The sequence below is a fragment of the Caenorhabditis briggsae genome, assembly GCF_000004555.2.
Source record: "Caenorhabditis briggsae complete genome, chrIII, whole genome shotgun sequence".
Lineage (NCBI taxonomy): Eukaryota > Metazoa > Nematoda > Chromadorea > Rhabditida > Rhabditidae > Caenorhabditis > Caenorhabditis briggsae.
The window spans coordinates 5,481,561-5,508,795 of record NC_013490.2 but is presented as its reverse complement, the minus strand read 5'-3'; the positions used below and the strand labels follow the sequence as shown (position 1 = coordinate 5,508,795).

At 39.7% G+C, this 27,235-nt stretch overlaps 7 protein-coding genes across 7 annotated transcripts; 2 read left to right on the top strand and 5 right to left on the bottom strand.

The window, feature by feature from the left end:
• Positions 1–925: 925 nt before the first annotated feature.
• CBG18257 lies at positions 926–10,742 on the top strand (the record flags this gene model as incomplete). The annotated part of the gene is made up of 24 exons (XM_045243773.1): positions 926–959; positions 1,007–1,295; positions 1,341–1,625; positions 1,668–1,790; positions 1,836–1,959; positions 2,037–2,282; positions 2,363–2,746; positions 2,791–2,925; positions 3,158–3,441; positions 3,490–3,625; positions 3,684–3,789; positions 3,893–4,193; positions 4,572–4,870; positions 4,893–5,188; positions 5,230–5,343; positions 5,490–5,507; positions 5,552–6,192; positions 6,782–7,343; positions 7,388–8,065; positions 8,107–8,511; positions 8,568–9,170; positions 9,215–9,349; positions 10,061–10,144; positions 10,191–10,742. The coding sequence occupies 24 exons, from the start codon at positions 926–928 to the stop codon at positions 10,740–10,742; spliced, it is 6,834 nt and encodes a 2,277-aa protein (XP_045096425.1).
• Positions 10,743–10,790: 48 nt separating this feature from the next.
• CBG18258 lies at positions 10,791–14,097 on the bottom strand (the record flags this gene model as incomplete). Its single annotated transcript, XM_002642224.1, has 2 exons — positions 10,791–11,624; positions 14,017–14,097. The coding sequence occupies 2 exons, from the start codon at positions 14,095–14,097 to the stop codon at positions 10,791–10,793; spliced, it is 915 nt and encodes a 304-aa protein (XP_002642270.1).
• A 262-nt stretch (positions 14,098–14,359) lies between these two features.
• On the bottom strand, positions 14,360–15,835 carry CBG25997 (the record flags this gene model as incomplete). Its single annotated transcript, XM_045243772.1, has 2 exons — positions 14,360–14,536; positions 15,803–15,835. The coding sequence occupies 2 exons, from the start codon at positions 15,833–15,835 to the stop codon at positions 14,360–14,362; spliced, it is 210 nt and encodes a 69-aa protein (XP_045100086.1).
• Positions 15,836–16,181: 346 nt separating this feature from the next.
• Positions 16,182–17,143, bottom strand: CBG18259 (the record flags this gene model as incomplete). Its single annotated transcript, XM_002642225.1, has 2 exons — positions 16,182–17,015; positions 17,063–17,143. The coding sequence occupies 2 exons, from the start codon at positions 17,141–17,143 to the stop codon at positions 16,182–16,184; spliced, it is 915 nt and encodes a 304-aa protein (XP_002642271.1).
• Positions 17,144–17,554: 411 nt separating this feature from the next.
• Positions 17,555–23,511, top strand: CBG18260 (the record flags this gene model as incomplete). Its single annotated transcript, XM_002642226.1, has 7 exons — positions 17,555–17,689; positions 19,496–19,649; positions 19,697–19,922; positions 19,971–20,097; positions 22,377–22,604; positions 22,651–23,094; positions 23,446–23,511. The coding sequence occupies 7 exons, from the start codon at positions 17,555–17,557 to the stop codon at positions 23,509–23,511; spliced, it is 1,380 nt and encodes a 459-aa protein (XP_002642272.1).
• A 274-nt stretch (positions 23,512–23,785) lies between these two features.
• On the bottom strand, positions 23,786–25,448 carry Cbr-mdt-29 (the record flags this gene model as incomplete). Its single annotated transcript, XM_045243771.1, is given in 6 exon segments — positions 23,786–23,917; positions 23,966–24,658; positions 24,677–24,913; positions 24,980–25,189; positions 25,247–25,348; positions 25,401–25,448. 6 exon segments carry the CDS (start codon positions 25,446–25,448, stop codon positions 23,786–23,788), a joined length of 1,422 nt encoding a protein of 473 aa, XP_045096426.1.
• A 262-nt stretch (positions 25,449–25,710) lies between these two features.
• On the bottom strand, positions 25,711–27,098 carry Cbr-pdr-1 (the record flags this gene model as incomplete). The annotated part of the gene is made up of 5 exons (XM_002642228.1): positions 25,711–25,852; positions 25,923–26,202; positions 26,255–26,345; positions 26,410–26,985; positions 27,030–27,098. 5 exons carry the CDS (start codon positions 27,096–27,098, stop codon positions 25,711–25,713), a joined length of 1,158 nt encoding a protein of 385 aa, XP_002642274.1.
• Positions 27,099–27,235: the final 137 nt, after the last annotated feature.

Here is a 27,235-nt window from a genome sequence, read left to right as displayed (position 1 = left end):
AATTAGGATTTTCCGAAATTCAAAAACTCATAAATTCAGGTTACCAAATATTTGGAAATTGAAGTGCTCGAGTACTCAGAAATTGGGAATCCGAAAATATACACATTTTAACATTTTGGAATTTAGAAACTTATTATTTCAAAGATCCAGGTTTATATAGTTTCAGCATTTAAAAAAATTGCAAAGTTTGGAAATTCAAAACCACTGAAAGATTTTGATTTCTTAAAGTTCGAAATATTTTTATTTCTTAAAACTTAAAGCCTAAGAAATTCAAAGACTACATTAAACGCGTTTGTATTGGTCTTTAAGGGAGCTTTTCTTTTTCTCAGATTTCTTATCACAATTTTTTCTTCCTTTCAAATCTTCAGAACTCAGACTGAACCAATATTCACACAAAATCATCTTTTTGTCTGATATAACGTGGATAAGAAAAAAATAGTGGAGTTGAGCGGGAATGACGTAAATATAATTTCTGATGACTTGTACTGTAGAAATAGAAGAACGTCTCCAGAAGACGTCAGAAGCAAAATTTCACAAATCAAAATAGACGGGCATCATCTCGCTGCTATTTCGGGTTATCTGTGAAAATTTGGGAAATTTTGGTCCAGTGGTGACTTCGCTAGGGTCCCGGAACCGGGAACACCGGACACACACACACACACACACACACACAGAATTTGGTGATTGTTAATAGTAAAGATTGTGAATTTGAATATTTTTGGAGCTACAACAGTGATGAATTTCTGTACATTCATAGGTTTAATGTTCAATGAATTTTATTGAATTTCTATTATATCCTAAAAATGTATCTTTCTGACTCTTTCCACTAAACAGGACTTCCAAATGGTTGAACTCATTTCTTGAACACTTCAGTGAACACTAATTTCCGACCCACCTTATTTTCCCCCACTTTTCCTAAGCCGTCATGCCAAACCTATTGGAAAAGGAACACTTTAAATGTAAGTCAAGCCTATTCCCAAATACACGAAAAGCCCCAAAATTTAAGTACGAAAACACACTCGATATCTGACAATCCACCGTTTGGCTGAACAGAAAAGCTGGCATCAGCTAGCCTACGAGGATCGACTTAGACGGGAAAATCGAAAAATTCCAAAAATATGCAGGAAGGCGTTTTTTCGATGGCATCTGGAACAATTGGAAGCGAGAAAGAAATTCAAGAGATTGAGAGAAAAGAACAAGGATGAGAGTATTTATGTGGCAAAACAATGGTATTATGTATTGAAGAAGCATCCGCTGAAACCAAGGGTTGAGTGGAGTTTTCAGAGAGTTCATAAGTTAGTGAATCTTTTTTTGCGTTGTTTTGAAACAGTTTGATTCAGATTGAGCTCGAAAAACGAACGGATTGCTCAAGAGCTAGAAGAGTTGATGGATTGTGCAGAGAGATATGCTCTGATTGATAATTTATCCGATGAGTTTCGAAAGAAGGAAAAATATGAGTTAATGAAAGTTAATAGTACGTTTTGGAAAAAATGTACCGACAAATTTAAGGTCAGTCTTCTTTCAGAAATTGAAAAATTCCACTTGGAAGTCAAAAACAGCCGCGAAATTCTTCTTCGATCTCAATCATTAGCAGCGATGAAAATCAGAATTTTCTTTGAGAAACGGTAATATAAAAAATCCATATTCCAATTCATTACATAATTCAGAAAAGGACTAATATTTGATATCAATGAGTTGATTGACCCAGAAGTGGGAAACATGCCAATCAAGAAGCTTCGAGAAACCATTATCACGAAGGTGCTGGAGTTTTCACAGGAGATTAATTTGAAGTGAGCTATTCTTCGTTATTTGAAAGCCTGGGATTTCATTTTTAGGCTATTGCGAAAGAGTTGGAAGGATGAAAAAAAGAGAAATATTGTTCAGAATTGTGTAGTGCAAGAAACAACAAATGCCGCATTCGGAACTATTCAACTTTATTTGAAAACTTTGAGAACAAAGGTATGAAACGGGAAACTGCAGAATCTCCATGAGACCATTATTATAATTTAAAATCCATGTTCACAATAATACTTCAGACATCGTTTATTGCTATGGATTGTATGATCGTGGATCGCAAGCTATGTGTGAATTCCGAACAGATTCGTATGTTGCTAAAAGAGCCAATTAGTGTGATGTGCTCTTTGGAGAATGTGAGAATGTCCACAGAAGACTGTGAAACGTGGCAAGAAGAAGCGATGATGAGTGTGGATGCTCTTTCCCATGAGCATATTGCTCATCATCCGCTTCTGCAGCCATATGCCTTTTTGGTTGGTGATTACAAGGTATGAGCTTAAAGTTGACTGTTCGGGTTAATAGAGAAAATACGGTAATCGCAGGTTTGCAGACAGATTCAAATTTCTAGGTCTCACCAAAACTAACCGAAGAGGAAATGATAAAAATGTACGATGACTCAACTCATCTTCAAATTCGTCTAACCAAAGCCTCAAAATGTTTGAGTGTTCGATGTTTTGTCCTCCGCTTGGAAGCGGTGTGGGTTGAGATGGAGCGAAGGATCAGGAGCTTCAGAAATCAGTTGAAAATGGCGATTCGTAGAAAATTTACAACTCTACTCAACAAACTTTTATATGACTTTCGGAAGTACGATCGAGCCCTCCAATACAGATCCATCGATCCATCTATGATGCTGAGCAACAAGTCACAAGTAGATATGATGCTTCAAAATGAGACTGGCGACAGTGTCAGGCAGTTTGTAGATGTTTATGATAAAGTTTTCGAGATCACACAGGTAACCGTATTCTTGTGTTTTAAAATATGATCTTTTGATTCCAGCACATCTCCCTTGACACTTCTCAAATGGATACACTTCTTCAAATCGCATCATTGAGACTTTCTCTTCCACAGTGCATCAACGATCACGCTCACTTTTTTCAGAAACGAATATCAACTTTTCTTCATTTTGTCAATGTACTGTAAAACCTGTAATAGAACCCCCCCCCCCCCCCCCTTGTGAGCCAATCTCAATTACTGTGAAAGATATCAAAAATGTGTCAACTGATAAAATGTATTTGATTTTATGATAAACATTTTTTCAGTTTACAACTTTTTTGTATCTTTGACAGGGATCGAGAAGAATTGGCTCAAAATTAGGAGGTTCTTGTATTACAGGTTTCACAGGTTTCAATTCGATTTATTCTAGAAAAAGCAAGCAAAAGTGATGACAAGTGTCCAGAAGGCGATGGATAAACTGAAAATAGTTCAAACAATGGGAAATCCACAAGAAGTGGAGACTTATCTGGCGCAAATGATGAAGTTGAGACCGATGTTGGATAGTTTGATAACTGAAATTGAAGATTTGAATAAATTTGAAAAAGCTGTGGATATTCAAGTATCAGATGTCACTAAAATGCGACATTTTGTCGGGGAAATCGAGTCGTTGGAAAGTTTGTTTGTGGCTACAAGCGGCTATTATAAACATGTCAAGTTCGTTTTTTTTTAATATTGGATCAGAAGTCGATAAATGTCTTTTAGTGCCTTTTTCGAATCTCGGCGAACATTGGTGAATATTGATGCAAGCCGGAATTTCATTGAACAATTCACAATTCAATTGTCGATTTTCGAAAGTTCATTGACAACTCACAGAGCTGCCAAACACTTCATAGCTTATGTAAGTTTCAGATTCTCCAGGTGTACAGTAATCTAGATTCCTAGAACCGAGATTTCAGGCCAGAAACGAAGTGGATAGTTTCAAAAAGAACTTTTCGGTAGCCGAAGTGATGTCATGTAGAAGATTACTCGACGCTCATTGGCTGAGAATGTCCGAGATTGTTGGTGGGTAATTCCCAATTTTCAATATTTGCTTACAAGTTTACAAACGTTTCAATCACAAAAACATCTTTACTTAAACTATAAAATTCAATTCTTTTACCTCCAGGATTCGATCTAACTCCATACGCCAACAGTTCGATCGCTCAAATATGCGAACTTGGCCTAGAAGCACATCTCCAGCAATTGAAACCGATTGCATTTTCTGCTGAAAGAGAGGCAACTGCAGCTGATCAATTACACGCGATCGTCACTTTTTGGAGTCAGGAACATCTGGAAATGAGATTTCATTCTCAATGGAAACTATCGTTAGCTGTGAAGCTTCGAGATCTTTATCGTCGAGTTCAGAATGATATCAACACTTTGAAACACATGACAAACGTCGAGCAAATTACGGATGACTCTTTACCGTGAGTTTTTAGAAGGAGCACAATCATCCGGACTGATAAAACGGGTATATCTTTAGACATTAGTATCTTGGAAACACGAAAGTTCATAGAAATGTAATTTTACGTTGATTCAAAGCGGTTCCTCAAGTCTAGGTATTGTTATGATAGTCCAAAGATGAACTATTTCCGTTTTGATAATCATGAGATGCAGCAACTTTATCAAGCGATAACTCAGCTCAAAGTTGATCGATCAATTTGAAACTTTCCCAGTTCACTGATGAATTATTTGAATTTTCGCACTCCAAATTTGAGCTCAGTACAATAATTCACTCAAGTTTTATGCTAGTAAAAGCTTCAGTCCCCGATGAGTTCATGAGAAAAAAAAGATTCGTGTTGCAGACAATGGACTGAATGGACTGCTCGAGCTGAAACAATTCTGAAGGCGTGGTGTGAGACTCAGCAGAAATGGATGAGAGTCGCCAATATTTTTGTGACTTGTAGAGACACTTTACAGGTTAAAAATCTGTTCAATGTAACCCAAAAATCAGAAGAATTGTTTACAGAAGGAATACGAATTACTGAGAACTTGTGCCAAATATTTCCTAACCATAGAGAAGAACGTTCTAAAAGATGCGACCATTTATCGAGTGATGCAACTACCCCATTTGCCTTGTTGGATAGAGAAAATCCGTTCAATGGTTACTGTAATAATTCAAGGAGTTCGTGGACTGCTCGATGGAATGAGAATGATAAATGCGAGACTGTGTCTTTCGTCTGAACTGAGTCTTCTGAATCTTTTCTCAACGACTACAATCGATTCAAGACTGAAATTACTGCTGAAAGATTGTTTTCCATCGTTGAGAAGATTATGTTTCAATCGAAGAAATCAATTAGAATTGGTGGATTTATTAGGGGAAAAAATTACGGTAGATTTAACAAAAGCGGAAATTGAAAATCAAGAGCCATGTGAACTGATAAGAAGTATTGAAACGGCGTTTGCATCAAAACTAACAGATGTAGGTTTAATTAAACTTCAGAGGAAATTTTAAACTTGTAGATCATAACCTATGAACGGCAAGATCGATTGAAAGCAGCTAGTCGAATTGGAGCAAATGTTGGAGAGTTGATAGAGACGAGACAAACTTTGGATCCACTGTTTTTGAGCAGAGTGGTAATTTTTGTATTTTAGGACAAATATGTTTAAATCCGAATGCATACACATTTCAGGATAAAACCTACTACGTTCATCATAAACTTGTCAAATTGAGATCTCTGGTTTGATATTAGCTTAGAATAAAGTTTTAGATAGACATCTAGATAGTTGAATATTGTGATGTGACCCAATCCGCCTACAGAATATTTAATTGTCTCCTTTCCAGGAAAAAGCGTACTACATCCAGCACAAAAGTGTGCAACGCCAGTCTTTACTCACTGTCGACTTTGTGTATTCGATTGAAACTAATCGTTTTATTCCGAAAAGTCTAGCTGACAACTGGAGTAGCGGACACATTATTCTGTTGATTGGAGAGATGTGTTCCACACGAAATTTTGTATTGAAACTGTCAAATTGTCTGTGTTCGAATCTCCGAATCGTCAACTCTCACAACCTTCTCGAGTCGGCATTTTTGGAACGACTCACTAAATGTATATCGATGACAAACTGGTTTGTGTTATTGGAAAATGTGGATTTGCTGACATCCCAATTAGTGTTCAATCTCTTCAAAATGCTTTCGAATCAAGCAGTTCCGTTTCCAAGATTGTTTCTTTCGTCTACGGAAGAAATCAGGAATCAACTTCCAACAACTATCGCTATCGAGCACTTAAAGGATCACTTGGGAGGATTTCATGATGTAATCGAACCGTCTCCTGCATTCAAATTTGACACGGGTACTCCATTATCAAGTGTCAGATCCTCTTCAATTCCAAACGCATCCAAACTTCCAGTCGGATCATCTCTCCAACCTCCTTCTTCTCCACATTCAGTACTTTTGGAGAAAATCGGAGCAAGGATTCGGAATCGGTTAGTGAGGGGTTCAAATTCCAAAAAATCTGCTAGGTGTTTATGAATCTTTTACAACATGGAGGGTGAGACTGACGAGTCTCTTCATGATTAGCATGATTCTCGTCATTGCAGATGTTTTGGTTCTGCTACTGAACTGACTTATATAGCCAGAGGTTAGATAGCAGCCGACAATTCTCGGGTTCCGCCAATCACTATATAATGTATAGGGGATGTGAAGAAGGATTTATGACAGGTGGAATACCGGAAGAGGTTTCTGTTCTCGTGGGAAGAAGTGTACATCGCCTTACAAGTTAACCTCAACACCTCGCAAACCCGGATTTTGATGAACATTTCAGGGCAGGTCAAGAATAGCCTATCTGAACATCTCTGAAATTTTTAGCATCTGCTCTCGGAAATTTATTCAAAAATCAGAAAAAATCGAGATTATCTCCGAAATATGAAATGTCATGATTCTAAAAAATTTTCAGAAATGTCTAGCTAGGTTACTCTAAGCCTTTCCTGAAGTTTTAATAGAAATCTAGTTTCCCAAGGTGTTGTGGCTGTCTTGATAATCTTTCGGATTTTATCCTTTAATTTTATTTTCCAGAGAGATATCAGGATGTGTGGGTCCCATGGCAAAAGAGACTCTAAAAGAAACACTGGATCACTTTGCTGAAAAAGTTGTTTGGATTTACATCGACGTCTTCATTCGAGATCAATTAGTTGTCCATTCTGATGAATTTGCCGCATCTCCAGCTGGAATACTTTTCGAAGTTCTGTCTCCAAATGTTCTTCAATCCAATGGATCGGAAAGTGAGAGAAGTTATCACTCAACCATCTCAACGAATTCTGTATGCATCAACACAATCGTCGTATTCTATGGATTCTCTGAATTCTGGAATATCTTTCCGTTCATTTCTCCATTATTCCTGAAGAAAGATGGATTTTCTGCTCAAACGCCGCCATTTTTGACTTTGGATGATGGAAGCACATATTGGCCACAAGAGAATGTTCAGTTCTTGATGTGTATTCCAGATGAAGAGGGTTTTCATTTGAATACGGTGAAAAAGTTTGATATTCCGTTTCATGTTGTTACTGAGAACCTCAAAATGGATGTAGCCAGAAGTTGGAGAAAAATTTGGCAGAAAAAATATTCAGAACTCTTCAATGTGAGTTTGAAGTCAAAGTTTGAGTAAATCTTCGTGATTTTCAGAAAATCTCTCTGGTTGAAATAATGGATGAGCTGGTAGATCGAATTCTATCCCCGATGTCCTCATATTTCTCGGAAACATTCCTATGGCCATCTACTCTATTTCAAGTCATTCATCAAGATCTTACAGAAGTAATCCCATTATCACGCACCACTTCTGTAAACGACACTCTTCGGATTACTGTAATTCTTGCAACGGCAAACTATATCTCAATTTTCTCAGATGATCAAAAGAAAGTGGAGACAAAGCTAATGAAAGTTTTGGTATCGATACGAGAGAGGCTATCAATTCAGATTCCCGATGATGTTTGTAATTGGAAAATTTCCTATCAAGATGCGACGAAGTTAGTGAAATGGGAAGAAGAACCATTTTGTCAAAGCTCTATTGATAAGGATAGTGCCATTGGGAATATTATGATAGTGACTCCTTGTATGGATCGTCTCTTGTTCTACAGTATCCGTTTGCTCAGTTCTGGTCACAATATTCTGGTCCACGGCCCTCCGTACTCTAGGAAGACAATGTTCGTCAAAATGATATCAAAATATCTGTGTTCTTCTGAAGATGCAAATGTTAAATTCGTTTGGCTGGATGGTAAAAGTCGAGTTGGAAACGATGTGGCCCAGAAAAAGTTTGCGACGATTGTGGAGACTTGCGAGAAGGCTCATCAGAGTGAGCAATTGGTGAGCCACTTCAGAAGTTTTAAGTAGTTCCAATGTTTCAGTACATTGTGATTGATCGGTTCTCGTTTACGGAGCCTCTTCTTCCAATTATCGAATTCTTTGTGGACCATAAAACTTACTGGAAAGATGGGAAATTGTGTAAATCGGATTCTCAAATCCGAATGATTATTGTGACAGATGAAGAGGATTACGCATGGTTGTACAAGACTAAAGCTCTCGCATCCACTTTCGTTGGTATTGCAATGCCCCCATCCACAAAGTTCCAAGATCAAAAACCATTGGTTCAAACTTTGATAGCTGCCAATTTTACAGCGAAGTTGGATTTATCAGAAAAGGGAATTATACTGATTATTAACTTCTTTTTCAGATCATTCAGTTCCGAATACCACCACCATCTAGAACCTTTGTCATCTTGCATTGTGGAAATTGTTAAGAAACCTTATGTGGTTTGTTTGATTCGATACAAAAGTTTATCTTTCAAAATTCAAAATCGAAGTTTCAGAAAAATCTGTCATCCATGGCTCTTGCAACTCGTCTTGCCAAATCATTCTTCTTCGCGTTCCCTGATAATTGTCCGGATCCGAATGCTCTTCTTCGATTATTCATTCACGAATCAGCTCGAGTGATTGGAGATGCCATCGATCCTTCACATCGACCAACGTTTGCTCGACAATTCGAAACTCTGATCGATGAAAATTTCAACACAACCCAACAAGCAATCCTTAAACATATTGCTCAGATTTCGGACAACGAAGAGGACGAAGAAGAAAAGGAAGGAATTGAAAAGAGACCTCCAACGACAATTGATATGTTTGATTTAATATATTCGGAAGTGGATGCACACGATGTTGTCGATGGATTGAGTTATGAACCAGTTGTGGATAGAGTTCAATTCCAGAGAAGTATTGAGAACTTTCTTTTCGAGCATCATAGAAACCATCCAAAAGATAGAATAAGGCTATTCATTGATTGGGAAACAAGCGGATGGGTTCAAAGAGTGATGAGAGTTATCCGGCAAGCATCAGAGCATATGGTCTTAGTGGCTCCACCGAATAGTGGGAGGACTCAGGTCGTCAAAGCAGCATGTGTAGCTTGTAATGCAACTGTGAGTTATCAAGAGATTGATTTATGATTCCCAAGTGCTTTCAGATGATGCATATGCAAGTCGACGCCACCTGCTATGATACATTCATCTCGAGATGGGAATATGCGTTGAGTAGGGCTATCAACATTATAGCCAATACAAATCAGCACGTTGTTATCCTGGTACATCTTGACTTTTGTGTAAGTCTATTATTATGGCACAAAATCGGAGCTATGGAAAAGGCCGGGGCCGTGGCCGAAGATCTCAGAACGACAACAACCGTAAGCTAGAAATATCGCGATTTTTCGAGAGAACAACTTTTTTCTTCGATTTTTTGCAAACGTTTTATACCTTTTTAGGTTTTTCAGCTATTTTCAATGATTCTTTTTGGATTTTTCCGGTTTCTTCTTGTCTGAAATTTGATGGGAAGGTGTTTGATTACTGCGGATTACCGTAGATTACTGTAGAAAACGAATTTCCTTCTGTAGTTTTTTTGCAAACAAAATCACGTCAAAATGCAGATAAAACTGCAAACATGTGTCTGTCTGCAAACAAAACCTACATCCTACAAGGTTTTCTACAGTAATCTACAGAGATCTTCTATCAAGAACACCATAACGTCAAATTTCAGACAAAAAACTGAGAAAAATAGAAAAAGAATTTTCACGAGTAGCTGAAAAACCTAAAAAGGTCTGAAAATTTTGGAAAAAATCTAAGAAAAAAAATCTGAAAACGCTCAAAAATCGAGAAAAAAACGGAGAATAAAAAATATTTATAGGTTACGGTAGTTGTCGTTGTGAGACCTTCGGCAGCTGCCACCAGCGTTTCTCTTCCAAAGCTCCAGTTTTTGCACCAGAATAATATTTGTGTATCTGTGTATTCAGTCATAATTTCAGTAAACATTGTTTCAGTACGAAAAAGTGGAGCCTCGCTGGATGGAACAAATCAAACTATGGATTGAATGTCCCAATACACAGCATCTAGTTTCTGACGAGGTGAGAACTAGATTCTGAAATTAACAAGAATCTGAAAGCTCTTTAGCAACTCCACACTATGGGAGAACAATTGATCGAATGCGAGAAGAACTTGGCGACTCAAATGCAAACGATTGGATTGAGACTTCCCGGACAGAGAATGTGTAAATATCTTCCTGTGGAAACATTAAAAGAACCGCAAGCGCTTCGGAAAGTTCTAGAAGCAAGGATTTTTGATGCCCTTCATGTGATGTTTCTTGTGGATCCGCAGTTTAAGAGCGACTTCTCCTGGTGCACAATTTTCCATGTTCCCGTGAGTTTTTTTTTCGTGAGAAGTCTTCTCAAACATTGGAAAATTCAGAACATTGAAAAGTCCGATTTGATCTCAAAAGTTTCAAAAATTATATCGGATTGCAAAGTTGATGAAGCAACACAAATCATTGTTTCTACATTTTTCATTGGTTCGTTTTCCAGAGATTTTTCCCGTTTTTTGAATGAGTCGCTTTCAGTTAAAAAGTATTTACAAGCAATAGGCATTGCTCTTCCTGGAACTCTATTCAGCCAATTGTTTGAAGTTGCTGACTGTTTTCAAATTGTATTCAGACAACAGAAAAAGTGAGTTGATTTAAAAAATCGTTTATTTCTACTGAATAAGAAAAGAAATTGTTTACTTTCTGCGGGTTCCGTCCTCGAAGAAGACTCCTCCGTCGATGGCGCAGTACTTTGGACAGATTCCCTTCTCTCCAGCTCCTCCGGCTTGTCCTGGTTGTCCTGGGGCTCCTGGGTTTCCGTCGGATCCTGGTTGTCCTGGGGCTCCGGACGGTCCCTTTGGTCCTGGGGCTCCTGGTTGTCCTGGTCCTCCTGGGGCTCCTGGGGATCCAGCTGGTCCTGGTGGTCCTTGTGGTCCGGCTGGTCCTGGGGCTCCTGGGGTAGACTCAGATTGGGCATCAGCTCCTGGTTGACCTGGGGCTCCAGCTTGTCCTGGGTTTCCTGGTGCTCCTGGGGCTCCCTTTGGTCCAGCTGGTCCTGGGGCTCCGGCTCCTGATCCTTGTCCTGGGGCTCCTGGAGCTCCGGCATCTCCTTGTGGTCCTGGGGCTCCTGGAGCTCCAGCTGGTCCTTGTGGGCATGGCTTGCATGGTGGTGGGGTGATTGGCTCACATGGCTGTGCTGGTGGGCGTCCTGGATTTCCTGGAAGTCCAGCGGCTCCTGGACGTCCAGGTCTTCCTGGCTTTCCTGGGGTTCCAGCTGGTCCAGCGGCTCCTGGAAGGCAGCACCCAGAGCAGGATCCTCCTTGAGCTCCCTGGCTTCCTCCGCTGACAGCCTCGTCGGTTCCGTATCCAGCTTGACGGGCGAAACGGGAAGCGTTCTTTGGATTGGCACGGATGTGGTTCACCTCAGCGAAAATGTCACGAGCAGAGTGCTTGCAGAACTTGATCTCGTGGTTGATTTGGGTCTTGATTCCGTCAACATAGTTGTACACCAATGGAAGGGTGATGCACAGCTGAAAACTTTGAATGAAGTCTTCAAAGCTATCAAGCTGTAACTTACGGAGAAGACGGCAACAACCGAGAAGGTGACAGCCGAATAGGCGACAAAGCGGTAAGCTTGAAGACGTTGCTTCTCGTCCATTGCTGAATGAGGTGATCCGACTGATGTTCTCTCACTCTCAACCCGTTCTTTTATACCGCAACGCGCGAAGGTGTAAAGAGGGGAAAATAGAGGAAGTTGATATTGTAATAGGAAGGGGGCAGATAGATTTTAAGAAAAGAAAGAATGGTACTTCTTACAAAAAGAGGTCATTACAAACAGTTTAGTGTGATTTTAGAAAGAAGAAGACACACTGAAATATTTCTGACGGAACACTCAAACAATGCTTTTGAATACGGCGAGTGACCTTCTCAATCAAATTACTGATAAAATCTTGTTGTCCATTTACAGAATAGGTCACCAGAAAACATGGAAAATTTTTGAAATTTATAAGTAGAAGTGCAATTGTTCATTGAGCTGAAATACTAAAATTTTTAAAAAATTTCCTGAAAAAATTGCCGCAAACGTTCTAATATGTAGCTTGCAACGGAAACCGTCAATTTTGAACCTGTATAGCTCGTTCCCTGTAAAAGATATAAAAAAAACAGTCAACTAGTAAAATTTTATGGATATTATTATACACATTTCATCACTCGATTACTTTTTGATATCTCTGATTTTAAACGCTAAGTTTTAATATGTTTCCTGGATGGTTTCCTATTTGTAACATGTTTTCTTCTACACAACGCGTTCGATGTTACCGTAAAATCTGTGATAGAAGGGATCCCACATTGTCAAGTTTGAGATTAATTATGTAAATTTCTATGAAAGATATCAAGAATGTGCCAACTAATACAATTTCTGGGATATTATGATTAACAGTTTCTCAGTGGACAGCTTTTTTGATTCTCTGACAGGAACCGAGAAAAATATGTTCAAAGTAAAAAGTGAAGGGCACTTCCATTACATGTTTTACGGTATCTAAAATGATTGTAAGTGTCGTTTTCTTGTGAAAACAAACCCAAGCTTCTGATACACAGGTTTTATACAGTATTTACAGGTTGAAAATTAATACCGAGTTGTGTGAATACTGTTTGCTTGCACGGAAATCGATGTATCCAAAAATAAAGTTATTTTGATACAGATACATCGTGGATGTCCGATCCCGATCAATGTTTTGTTGATGACTAGACGAAGTTTTTCGACGCATTTATCTTCTGATTTTGATTTAAAAAAGCATCTAGTACAATAAACCGGAACTGTTAGGATTCTGAACGAAGGCAATTATTAACGACGATTTTGAAACGTTGTCAAGTTTATTGCACTTTGGTTTTTGGGTTTTTGGAATTCCAACTCTTTTCATATCTTCAACTTCAATAACAGATGATTTTCTGGGAAGTGATTTAATAAAGAAACTGGCAGTGAAATGGTTTTATTGAATAAAAAATGACTAGACGATAAAAGACTAGATGGTCTTCCTGAGTGTTTACTTTCTGCGGGTTCCGTCCTCGAAGAAGACTCCTCCGTCGATGGCGCAGTACTTTGGACAGATTCCCTTCTCTCCAGCACCTCCGGCTTGTCCTGGTTGTCCTGGTGCTCCTGGGTTTCCGTCTGATCCTGGTTGTCCTGGGGCTCCGGATGGTCCCTTTGGTCCTGGGGCTCCTGGTTGTCCTGGTCCTCCTGGGGCTCCTGGGGATCCAGCTGGTCCTGGTGGTCCTTGTGGTCCGGCTGGTCCTGGGGCTCCTGGGGTAGACTCGGATTGGGCATCAGCTCCTGGTTGTCCTGGGGCTCCAGCTTGTCCTGGGTTTCCTGGGGCTCCTGGGGCTCCCTTTGGTCCAGCTGGTCCTGGGGCTCCGGCTCCTGATCCTTGTCCTGGGGCTCCTGGAGCTCCGGCATCTCCTTGTGGTCCTGGGGCTCCTGGAGCTCCAGCTGGTCCTTGTGGGCATGGCTTGCATGGTGGTGGAGTGATTGGCTCACATGGTTGTGCTGGTGGGCGTCCTGGGTTTCCTGGAAGTCCAGCGGCTCCTGGACGTCCTGGTCTTCCTGGCTTTCCTGGGGTTCCAGCTGGTCCGGCGGCTCCTGGAAGGCAGCATCCAGAGCAAGATCCTCCTTGAGCTCCTTGGCTTCCTCCGCTGACAGCCTCGTCGGTTCCGTATCCAGCTTGACGGGCGAAACGGGAAGCGTTCTTTGGATTGGCACGGATGTGGTTCACCTCAGCGAAAATGTCACGAGCAGAGTGCTTGCAGAACTTGATCTCGTGGTTGATTTGGGTCTTGATTCCATGGACGTAGTTGTAGACCATTGGAAGGGTAATGCAGAGCTGAAACGATCGAGTTACCACTGCATTGATTATTAACAAAACTTACGGAGAAGACGGCAACAACCGAGAAGGTGACAGCCGAATAGGCGACAAAGCGGTAAGCATGAAGACGTTGTTGCTCCTCCATTGCGATGAAGAGATGGGGCAAGCAAATGCGCACTTTTCCAGTCCCTTCGTCCCCATTTTATACTCATCCAATTCTCGTTAAACTGTCTTGTTTAAGTTTACACTCAAACTGTAATGGGTGGAGAGTAGCTTAGGGTTTTTGCAGTTGACGGTGAAATAATTGAGAAGGAGTGTTCAGAAATCGTTTGTTCCTTTGCTGTCAAATAGCCTCGTATTATCTGTTTTCATGACGCTGTTTGGCATTGAAACGGGAGGAGATATTGTTAGGGATTGAGATGATTAGAGAAAAGAGGAAGTGATAGGGAAGTAGTAGCTATTGAAAAAGATGGCAAGCCAGAGGACACAAGTGACCATGAACTGCTGGGTTGGTTCTGAAGTCTCCCTTTCGTCGTGAGACTGATTGGTTGATAACTTTTAATTGGTTTACCGTCTCGCTTTGTCTTCTCGAAGTTGAAAGATATTGGAAACTGAAACTGAAAATATCAATGACCAGAGTTATTTTAAAATTGATAGAAAAGCTGTCACTTGTGGAGTGGATCGTACATGACGACTAGAATCCAACTCTAAAGGAAATTTAATATCCCCATTGAATGAAATTCTTCAAAACTGAGAAAAAAATACAGTGTTTGAGAACTCAGGTTCCGCATTTTTTACAGAAACAACTATGGAAAAACTGATCTAGAGGCATTTTCATGGCTTACTGATTGTGATTCGTTTGATATGACCAAGCATGGAAATGGCTCATTTTTCAAATAATAAAGAAGGGAAATAAAACAAGCACAAATATCCATCACATTGTCAAGTTTGAGCTAACTTATCTTAGCTCCTATACAAGATATCTAAAATTCATCCACTGATAAAATGTTTATCATATAACAAGTAGTGAATTTCAAATGTTTTAATTTTCACATCAAAGTACTGAAATTTCAAAAATTTTTGTGAGCCACGTAAATCTTTTGAATCTCCCAAAAGATGGACCGTTAAGTTTTTGGGAGCAACGTGTTTTTTTTCAACAAATATAACAGAAATATTAACACTTTCTGAATATTTTTCCCAAAATTAAAACTTTTGAAAATCACTACTTGTTATATTATCACCTACATTTTATCAATTGGCAGACTTTTGCTATCTTTTATAGAAATCGAGATAATTAGGCTCAAAGTGCAAGTATAGGCCTTCTATAGAATGTTTACGGTATCTTTTGAATCGATTACTAGTAAACTTGAACACAAATGAATTATTCGGACGAGTTTTTAAGAATCCAAAACCGAAAATTCAATGTTTTAGATAGATTGGAATTTTAAGTGGTTGCCAATTGATCTTCCCTAATTCAGTTCAAAATATCGCAAGTTTGAATTTACTCGAAAACCTGTAATAGAAGGGTCCTCACTTTTTGTCAAGCTTGAATTAATTCATCTCGGTTCCTGTGAAAGATATCAAAGATTTGTCAACTGGTGAAAACACTTCTGATGTTTCGATATACATTATTATCAGTTGACCACTTTTCAATATCTTTGACAGATACCGAGAAACATTGGTTCGAATTTCAAAGTTAAGGAGCCTTTCTATTTATTACAGGTTTTACATCAGGTACTATAAGTTTTATTGCCCAACTTCTTTAATCTTTCTTACAAGAACCTTCTTCATTTAGTTTTCCTTCCAACAAACACCTCGTTTACACAATCGACTCTTGAAACCTCATCAACTTTTCTCTCTTTCTCTAATTTCCTTTGTTTCATTGTCCGTTTAACACATTTTCCAATTGAATTATTATTAGTTCAACCTTTTTTACAAACTGAAGTGGATAGAAGAATTCTTGAGTGATTAGCCAATTGCAACCGAAAGATACTGAAAAGAAGAGACACTCCCTTTTTCTTTTTTGGCTACTTGAAAATTCGTTTTCAATGTGTTTTGCAAACCAATGGCATCAACTTTCACTTCACGTACATTTTCTGATTCAAACGGAGAAGAAACCACGAAGAGAAGAAACCTCTTCTTTAGATTAAGTTTTGTATGAATTTAAAAAGAAAAGAGAGATGAAATGAAAACTGTTTATTGTATCTAGAAAACCAAAGAATGTCGCATTTACTTTCTGCGGGTTCCGTCCTCGAAGAAGACTCCTCCGTCGATGGCGCAGTACTTTGGACAGATTCCCTTCTCTCCAGCTCCTCCGGCTTGTCCTGGTTGTCCTGGGGCTCCTGGGTTTCCGTCGGATCCTGGTTGTCCTGGGGCTCCGGATGGTCCCTTTGGTCCTGGGGCTCCTGGTTGTCCTGGTCCTCCTGGGGCTCCTGGGGATCCAGCTGGTCCTGGTGGCCCTTGTGGTCCGGCTGGTCCTGGGGCTCCTGGGGTAGACTCAGATTGGGCATCAGCTCCTGGTTGTCCTGGGGCTCCAGCTTGTCCTGGGTTTCCTGGTGCTCCTGGGGCTCCCTTTGGTCCAGCTGGTCCTGGGGCTCCGGCTCCTGATCCTTGTCCTGGGGCTCCTGGAGCTCCGGCATCTCCTTGTGGTCCTGGGGCTCCTGGAGCTCCAGCTGGTCCTTGTGGGCATGGCTTGCATGGTGGTGGAGTGATTGGCTCACATGGTTGTGCTGGTGGGCGTCCTGGGTTTCCTGGAAGTCCAGCGGCTCCTGGACGTCCTGGTCTTCCTGGCTTTCCTGGGGTTCCAGCTGGTCCGGCGGCTCCTGGAAGGCAGCATCCAGAGCAGGATCCTCCTTGAGCTCCCTGGCTTCCTCCGCTGACAGCCTCGTCGGTTCCGTATCCAGCTTGACGGGCGAAACGGGAAGCGTTCTTTGGATTGGCACGGATGTGGTTCACCTCAGCGAAAATGTCACGAGCAGAGTGCTTGCAGAACTTGATCTCGTGGTTGATTTGGGTCTTGATTCCGTCAACATAGTTGTACACCAATGGAAGGGTGATGCACAGCTGAAAGGAGTTCATGAAATCTTGAAAGTTATAGAATTTTAACATACGGAGAAGACGGCGACAGTCGAGAAAGTGACTGCCGAGTAGGCAACAAAGCGGTAAGCCTGAAGGCGTTGCTTCTCGTCCATTTCCAGATGAGGTGTCTTTTCATGTCGTTGTCGTTCCCTTTTATACTCTTATTTTTCGTTCCGCCCCTTTTTCTCTTTATACGGTTTTACAACACTCTTTGTGTAACCTCTAACGGCAGAATCTTAATGTGAGAAGTGTCCCTGAAAAATGGAAAAAAGAGAGAATAGAAAGAAGAAGATAAGCGATCAGATTGAGAAAAAGTAGTAAACACTTCCGCATTACTCTTAATACATGATACCTACCTGACCGCGTTTTTTTTCGTTTTCAGAGAACTAGTAGCAGAAGGCACACGATTGAATGAAGCGCTTCATACATGTGATCAAATTGAAAAATTAGCGGAAATCGGGAAAGATGTGAACGTTGAAGCAGTTCAAAAAAGGATTGTTGAGAAAGAGGAAATGTTATCAAAAATGAATAAAGAGAGGAATGTGAAAAGTGCACGGATCGAGGTGCTTTCAGAATTGATTACTGTGAAAACAGCAAATTTGGAGACAATGAAAGCAGCAGAAGAAGCGTTGAAAACTTCAGTAGAGGCAATTGTTTCGGTAAGGTAATGGAATAGAACATTGGCAAATGATGTTCCCGTAGACTCTTCATTTGGAATATTCTAACATTGAAACTTTTTAGAAATTACATAGTAATCGGGAAAAGTATATACTCTATAAAAGCCCACCCAAACGGTCAACTTCGAGCTCATTTATCTCAATTCTTGCGCAAGATTTCAAAAAGTTTTTAACGAATAAATTATTTATCACAACATCATCAATATTTTATCAGTTTACAAAAACTTTTATATATTTCACAAGGATCGAGATAGTTTAGGTCAAAGTTGACGTTTTGAGTGGGCAAACAATTTTTAGATACTCGAAACTTCCACAGGTCACATTTGTCTTGATTGCCAGCTAAAGTGTTCTTGCTTCTCATGATCTTGCCTGAAATTTCCTGGAGAATTTAGTGCCTTCTAGCAATTTTTTCTCACAAAAGAAGTGTTTTCAGAGGGGCATTGAGAATTTGCTGAAAATTTGTACACAGGTACTTTCGAACATGCTGAAAACGGTTTCAACAATATCTCGGTCCCATTCCCAATAGGAATCAGAATATGGGCTCTCAAAGTGTTTTAAGTACTGAATTTTGGCTGAAAATGCTCATTTTTCGAGCTTTAAAACTCGTTTTTCAGGATGTTTTTGAATGCGAAACTCATTTTCGAACACTTCTCTTTCATTTGAAATAGTTTTTGAACATTTTCAAAAAAATTTTTTTTTGAAAATAAATCACCATCAAAAAAAATCACCCCCACACTTTGAAAACGATTTTTTTTGAAATTTTTGAAAAAATGGTCCAATTATTCAGAAAAATAAAAAATAACATTCTGACAAAAATTGACAGCCCAATTTCGTCTTTGGGCACAAAAAATATCCAAAATGTGATTGTTTTTAGAACTTTGACTATCCCTAACTCCTTGAATATTGCTTGAAATGAACTGAAATCTATAGAAATAGGTTCAAATCTTGTGTGTGATCGATTTACCAGTACCCCACCTCGAAAAGAGCAGAGTTGAGTAATTTTCAGAGACTGAAGTTTTCGTTGATTAACAATAGGATGCTGTAAGGACCGATCGAAATGATCATTTTTAAATTTTTCATAAAGTTCTCATAAAATACTTTTTTACTTGGAAAACCATTGAAATTCATCAAAAGGTAACAAAAAGTGTCTAAAGGACCGAACTGGAAATCAAAAATTGGTTTCAAAAAACGCAACAAAAAGTTTGACCACAGTGGGGTTCGAACCAGCATAATCACGCCTATAGGCAATGAGTCACCCTCTTACCACAACACCACACAGCCACATTTTCTACTCACGTGAAAGTGGTAGAGGAGGGAGCGGGAAGCTGGAATCGCTTGTGTGGCAAAATCGGCTCAAATTTTCAGACGAAGATTTTCAGCTGTCTGGTGAGAATTGGACCTAGATTTTTTTGTCATCGTATAGAGAATGTCTCAAACTATATGTACTGAAATTTTCAGAAAATTCTCAACGCCCGCCTGAAAACACTTCTTTTGTCAGATCCCCAAAATTGATTTTTACGATATTTTTAGTTTTTTGTTGGTCAATTTTCATGGTTTTGATAAGGGATATAAAAAAATAAGACAACTGTTAAAGTGTTGGTGATATTATGATTCATGTTTTATTAGTTGACAGATTTTTGATATCTTTTATAGAAGTTGAGAAAATTGAGTTCAAAAGGCAGGTATTGATTGCCCTTCTATTAGAGTGCTTACGGTAGATGGACAGTTTGAATCACAGGTTTTACTGTATACATTTTCTTAATCTTCCTATCAAATTCAATTGTTCAGGCTCCCCAAGAAGAGTTCCGTAAATGTGTGGAAGAACTTCTCAAATTCTCTAACGCCGATATTAAAACTTTGTCAAAAATCACAAAACCATCAGTCGGAATTCGCCTGTGTTGTGAAATGCTGCGATCCATCTTTGAACCGAATTTCAAACCAAGTAGCCTCTTCAGCCTTATTCTCCTAATTCTTAAATAAGTTTTCCAGAGAGACATGCCGCAGAAACATGGCAAGAGTCGGTGAAATTCGTCAGTGATAAATCGTTTTTCATCAAATTAGCCACCTGCGACGCTGATATTTTGACTGTGGATCAGATGAAGATTCTGAAGAAATACGTGGAGAGAGCTGAATTAAATGCGAATAAGATCGAGCATGAATCGGTGGTTTGCGCCTGCCTTTGCAGATGGATTAATGCATTTTTGGAGCTCGCATGGTTACTTTAATTATTTGAGAGATTCTAAAGGAAATTGATAATTTTCAGCACTTTGAGAGTTATGGAAGAACAAGTGGAAGAGATGAAAGAACTCCGGGAGCAGATTAAACAGACTGAAGAGAAGTTTGAGAACGAATCCAGTGAACTACAACAATTGAAGGTTGATGTGGAGAAGGTATTTCCCTCTTTTGAGCCCACTCCTCTTCTCCGTCTGCGTCTCTTCTCCCCCTCTTCCCTCTTTTTTTCGCCCCGCCCACTCCACACGCAAAACATAGTGGACGGCGGAACCCGCGAGATGTCGGCCGCTCTCCACATACCCCGCGAAAACGAGCTGCGATGAGTCTCATATGTTGGCGATGCGGGAGAGGCTGAATCGAGTGTTCCGAATGCGCGCGTATCCTAGATAGATTCTAGGTGGGTGGGCGATGTGTGTGATATGGGTCTTGTGAAAAAGAGTTATGGCTAGGCACCACAACAAAATTTTCAAAATAGACTTTTTCCCAGTTTTTATTGTTGGATTGTATTCTCCTACTTATAGAAGTCCATTCCCAAAATTTCAGGGAAAAATCTTCATTCAATCCCGAGTTACAGCCCCTTTTATACCAGACCTCAATGTACTGAATTTCTCCTCATTTTTTTGCGGTGCGCAGAAAAGTGGGCGGGGCTTAGCTGCGGCGCGGTTTCATTGTGGCGCTATTCCGAGCGCTGTTTTTTCATCAAAATCGCATCATGGTTTGTCGGAAAAGCAGTTTTTAGGGTAAAAAAACGAAAAGAATAAGTTTATAACATTGAAAAAAGGAAAAAACCATTGAAAAAAGGAAAAAAAAACAAAAAACCCCATGGGAGATGCGAACTTCGGTCTTCAGATCGGTGCGCGCGCCCACTAACCAGTCTGCCACCGCTGCACTTCCCTTGGAAGCAATAGATGAGAGTGAGGAAAGGACGACTTTTCATTGCCTGCCGTCTCCTTCCGGTGTTGCCTCTTTCCTATTTTTTACAAGTTGTTCCATGATAGATAAGGAAACAGACGTATAACACATTAAGGGCGTCGATAGAATTTTTTAATTATAATTGCTCTTAGTGGCAAATTTTGCGTAGAATCTTATGGTGAAAAGAAAATCGGTGGCGCTCACCTGTGTCACCTTCAAAACTTCCAAAAACTGAAAATTTTGAAAGTTTGGAATTTTCGGATGAGTATCAAAACTACTTAGAGGTATCCAATCTTTCTGAAAATTGGCAGAAGTATACACAAGACTTAGTTTTACCATAATATGCAAAAAAAAATTGGGGTCATCGCTGAAATTTTTTATTTATTTTAGCTGGAACTTTGGCTGAAAATTGTGAAACAAGGGCGTCGTTAGAATTTTGATTTTATTTCAAAATCCAATCCCCCAGTTCAAAAACTATCAGAATCCATTAAAAAATCTAATGGCGCGAACTTCCATCCAACACTTTTAGTCCACTTTGTCAGTCCCACTTCTATTTTTCGAAGTTTTCGAATCAAAATAATAAAGTTATCGAAGAACTGATAATTTCATTGGATTCAGCGTAGTCGATTACATAGGGACAAGTTCTCACCAAAAAAATAATGGGTTTCTAACGCCCGGTACAAGCCTTCAAAGATGGATTTCTGAAAAGGGGAGAAAAATTTGGTCGCCCCGCCCCCTTTCATTGCGGTGCCTAGTTATGGCAGAATAAAAAATCGCTGAATTCTTGCAAAAACATGTCTTTCACTCGTTAATTGCTAAGTTTTTCGCCAAAATAGGTGATATTGAGATTTTTTGATTCCACTTTGTAATTATTGTAAAAATCGTATTTTCAGGTGGAATAAAAGGTAAGTTGATAAGTATGCAATAATTACAAAGTGTAAATTATAAAAATTTTTTCACGCAATTTCAAAATAAGTGAAAGTGAGACATATTTTTTGAAATGAAAACAAAACAATTTTTAGCGATTTTTTCCCATTTCTTCTGTTTTTGATTGTATTTTTAAAATATGAATTTGCATATCAAATTTAAATAGAAACTGCCATAAGTCTTTTTCAAAACAAAAACAATGAGTTTCGAAAAATCAGTAATATGTCGTTCAAAATATAAAATAATATGGAATAATAAAGGAAAAGTACGAAATCGGAAGACCTGAACAAAATCACATCACAATAGAACTTAACTGATACTTCTAGGAACCCCCAACCAACGTTTTAGTTCATTTCATCGAGTGCCAGCAAGCCAGGCGAGGAGATGCTTTGCGGCGGCGGTGTGCCCCATATGTCCCGTATATGCCCCATACCGGCGCCCTTCCCCTGTACCCAATTCATCGGCGCGTCCTCCGTCGCCCAGGACCTGTGTTGGAACAATACAGAGAAGACTAGCATGGCCCCTGCGCAAGGATGACACGCAAATTCGTGAAGCGTTCCAATTTTTTTTGAAATTTGATGTGATGACCTATTTTCAGTTAACCAATCTGATTCGTGAAAATGAACAAGTACTGGCGAATGATCGTCGTCTATGTGATTATCGATTGAGAAGTGGGGATTTGTTGAACGCTCTGAAACCACATAGAAAACGATGGAAGTCGCAATTGAAGCAAAACGAGAAGAAACAGAAAGAATTGATTGGAAGCACATTACTTTTTGCAATTTATAGATCTCATTTATTGTGTCAAGAGAAGTCAGTTGCAACGGTTTGTAATTGTATTCTACAGTAATCTTTAACACATTTTTTTTCAGATGTGCACATCGATGTGTACTGCTCATCTAAACTCTGTTTCAGTGTCCTTCGATCCTTCTGTAGCTACTCCTTCCAACGTCATCAACAAGATCCTTCGAAATCTAAAAATGTCGAGGAGATTTTGTCTTTTTGCATCTGCGTCCGACTCTCTTCTTCTGAATCTTCGAGCTGTGCTTCCGGGTGCAACGTACCTGGATATGAGTCTGATGACGTGGAAGGATCCTCAAATGGTTTTATCCCTACCGAAGCATGTTTATTCTATTGTACCAACTGTTTTCTTCAATGTAACCGAAGTTCCACCTCCGGAAATGCACGAGATTCTGATGAAAAGTGAAGAAAAGGAAGTCTGTTATCAGAATAAACCACTCGAGTTGCCAGAAGATATTCTATTTGTTTTCGTTGCGAAATCACTTGGACATATTCCAGATCAGATTAGAAAATTGGTATGAAATAACTTTATTTTGCTGGTACAAAAAATCGGAGCTGTGGAAGGTCTCACAACGAAAACTACCGTAACCTAAAATATTTTTTCCGTATTTTGTTACTCGTTTTTACGAGTGTTTTCAGTCAAATTTTTCACTATCAAAAAATTTTATGTTTGAGGAAAATTAACAGAAAACCCGACAAGAATCAGTGAAAGTCGATTTAAAAAAATCTGGAAAATGAAAACATTTCTTGTTTACTGTATTTTTCGTTCTGGTACTTTTGGACACGGCCACCAGTGTTCCTCTTCCACTGCTCCGATTTTATTTGTACCAGTATAATCCTTCTAAATTCCTAAATTGTTATTTCAGATGGAAGTAATAGTGATATCCGGCAATTTGGATCCCATCGAAGAATTGGGTAGAAGTGAACGGTGAATTCTTTTTTCAAAACTTTTAATTCTTATACATCGGTTTCTCTTTCAGAAACGAACTATCAAGCTTATTGGGAGAATTCACAGCAGCCGACATTTTGGAATCAAAAGAGTTGACTCGGAAAGCAATGCAAACTGCCACAATTTAATAAAACTTTATTCACAAGTACATGAATGATTGAAAATATAAATTTATATAAATAAATCAGAATATGAAGATCAGAATGAAAGACAACCTCCCACACAAGATATAATTAGAGATTCAATAATAACACACATCACTCCGCCATTTCAGCGTCTTCGGCATTTTCTTGTTGCTGTTGTTGATCTTTCCACTTCTTCTGACGGCGACGCATTTTCTCCATAGTGCTAGTAACGCTGTTGACTGTGTCATCGAACATTTTTTGAACCTGAAACTTGAAATATAGAAACAAAATGAATCATGCATCAATGCTTACTATGCCAGTTTCGTCAACAAATTTCTGCACAGAGTTGACCATGGCTTCACCGTCGATTTCTTTCGATGTTCTATCCTGGAACACTTTGTCGAGTTTCGTTATTTGTTTAGCAGTTTCCATAATTGTCGTCAGCGTTCTGTCAATTTCATCACAAACAGCATGGAAATCATTTGTAGCTCGCTTGTACTGTTGTCTATCTTCTTCCTTGATAGCTCCTTCCTCTTTTTGATGCAGCAACTCGGCACCACGCTTGTTCATTTCTACTACAGACATTCTTAGATCCTTTTGTACCAAGTTTCGAACTAAATCAACTGGATCTTGAACCATTCTTATTTGCTCTTCATTTGGCTTCAATGGCTCCACTTTAGCTGGAGCAGCACTTGCTGGTCCGGCGACAGATCCAGATGCAGCTGATGGTGGTGGTTGGATGGAAGCAGGTGGTTGTTGGCTGGCTGGAGCTTGCAGAGATCCTGGAGCAAAAGTGGAACCGGGTTGAACTGATGATGGTGCTTGGGCTGAGCCAGGCGGTTGAACAGATCCTGGACCGTAGCCTTGAACGGATTGAGGTCCTCCAGCACCAGTATGTGATAGGGGAGCCCCGAGAGAACCTGGTTGCTGAACAGACCCCGGTTGGTGCATGGATCCCGGAGCAAGAAGTGATCCTGGCTGTTGAATAGATCCAGGAGCAAGCACAGATCCTGGTCTTTGAATGCTACCTGGTTGTTGAACAGAGTGGGGTCCGCCGTGACCACCAGCAATGTGACTTTGTTGAGATCCAGGACGAGAAAGTGGTTGTTGTGGTTGGAGATGATGTGAATATTGCGATTGGCCTCCCATTTGATCCATTTGATTGCTCGAAGGACCAGTGTGCATGTTTGGTGGAACTGATGCTGGTGGTGCAACAGATCCCGGGCGGGACACATGCGGCGCAGGGAGTGACATTGGTTGCTGAAATTGTTTTTTTTTTAAATATTTTTTTCGAGATTTGCTATCAACAGGATAATAAACCCTTACATTCATTCCCATTTGCTGCTGCATCATTTGTGGTGTCGCTGGATTTCCAGGTGGGATACTTCCGGGTGCTGGATGATGTTGTCCGACAAGTGGGGATCTAGGCTGCATATGCCCCTGTGATTGCAGATGTGGATGCATCTGGAGGTGTGATCCTGGTGATCCTCCGCCTGGATGCTGTTGCATCTGTGGTGTTCGAGAACGTTGATACGACTGAAAGTCTTGCAAAAAAGGTAATGAAATCCGTCATTTCAATATTATTACCTGCTGCTGTTGCGCTTGCTGTTGTTGCAACTGTCTTTGGTGCAATTGCTGTTGTTGAATCTGTTGTTGTCGCATCATTTGTTGTTGTTGCTGCTGCTGCATAATCATCTACAAACTGATTATTCGTCAGAATATTTGAAGAGAAGGTTCAAGACATTACATGTTGCTGCTGAGGAGTTAAGTTCGATGGCGGTCCTTGTCCCGACATTTCGGCTGTTCTCGTAGTTGAACTGAAGTGATAATTATCAAGGTTAATGAGTGAGACGTAATTGCAAAGATAATGAGAGATACAAACTCTAGAAGATTTAAAATATTGAAAACAAAATTGCAAGCACTTTAATGGCACTATATTCATAATTACCGTAATCAATAGAATAGAACCGATATTGCAGATAAGAACATGGTTAGGATATGCCACGTGTAGCTAGATATTTACAATTAACACTATACAATATACAAAATTGCCAGAATCAGTTAAACCAATGGTCCCATTGACATTCCTCTTTCCACTCTGTGACACACTTGAAGCACCAATCCATTCCGCACGATGTGCAATGGATATGAGCACACCCGCCGTTGCGTTCTGTTGCCACGTTGCACTTTGGGCATCGTCTGTAAAAGAGTATAGCTGGGTAGAATTCAAATTTTTTTTATAACTTGGTAGAATTCAAATTTGGAATACCTGGTAGTCGCTTCAATAGTTGTTCTTGTCAGGTCGTCTTCACTTTGGCAAACACAATCTCTTTCAGTACACTTTCTGCAAAACGTGTAAAAACAATCCGGACATTGCGATCTTCCGTCATCATCGTAGGGTTCCCAGAAAAAGCTTTGTCCACACGAAGGGTTTGGGCATGTAACACCTTCATCGTCGATTGCAATAAGCCTTTCGGTGGCCTTTCGTTGATACTCACTGTATGAGGATTGACCCATCACATGAAAATGGTGAACGTCTTGGACTACTCCTGAAGACTAGCTCGACTGTTTTAGATGACAGTAGTTATCACAAAAACGTACGATTGCATTCTGGATAAACACAGGAGACCGTGAATCCGTACGGCGGGCGGTTTTTGAAATGGAATTCTTGGAGAGTGCTCAGAAGGTAATCCTAAAACAAATTTTAATTGGGCAATAGTCAAATAGTCAATTTAGTCAATTTATATGTTGCATACTTTGAAACAAGACTGGCAGCTGATATGATTACATCCTAGATCAAAAATGATTTTCTCTTTTCCATCACAAATACAGCATTCCGCCATCTGCCAGTTTCCTCGAACATGAGTTAACGCTGCGGCTAAATCGTTACAAGTGAGGCATTTGAATTTGAACTCTGCATAAAGTCCAGGTCGACAACAGTTCTCACATGTCACTGGTATTCTTTTGCTTTTCAGAACATCCATCCAGTTCTGTGGTTCTGCCTTTACCAACACCGAAGTTGACTCGCAGTTCTGACAATAAACGCGAAGTTTTCCTCTTCGAACGTCGTCACAACTTTTGCACCAGACATAAAAACTTCCTAGAATCGAGGAATCAGTTGTTTGGAACTTTGAACTTGAAGTTGCTGTTTTTACAACGGAATTTGGTCGAAGTAACATTATCTGTGTTGCAGGAGTCAGCGACAAATCCTTCATAATTGTCGATTTTGAAAGTTTCTTTCCACAAAACACCACTTCTAACTCTTCACTTGGAATCTTTGTAATCTTTTCTACGCTTTTTGTCAACTCCAGTATGTTTTCATTGTTGTTAACCTGAGATTTCAAATTTTTTATTAGCTCATTATGGAAATTCGTACGTTTATTGTATAGTTTCGTCGTTGACCAGTCTTCCTGTCCTGTAAAACAACTGTGACTTCATTTGACATACCTGAAAAAAACATTTAAAAAAACTGAAAATTCGAAAAATATTGTGAAAAAAGTTGAAATCAAAAAGACATTGTGAGGGACTAGTAATCTGCCGCAAGACCTAGGCCATTGTTGCTGCCGCGCCTCATGGCGAAGC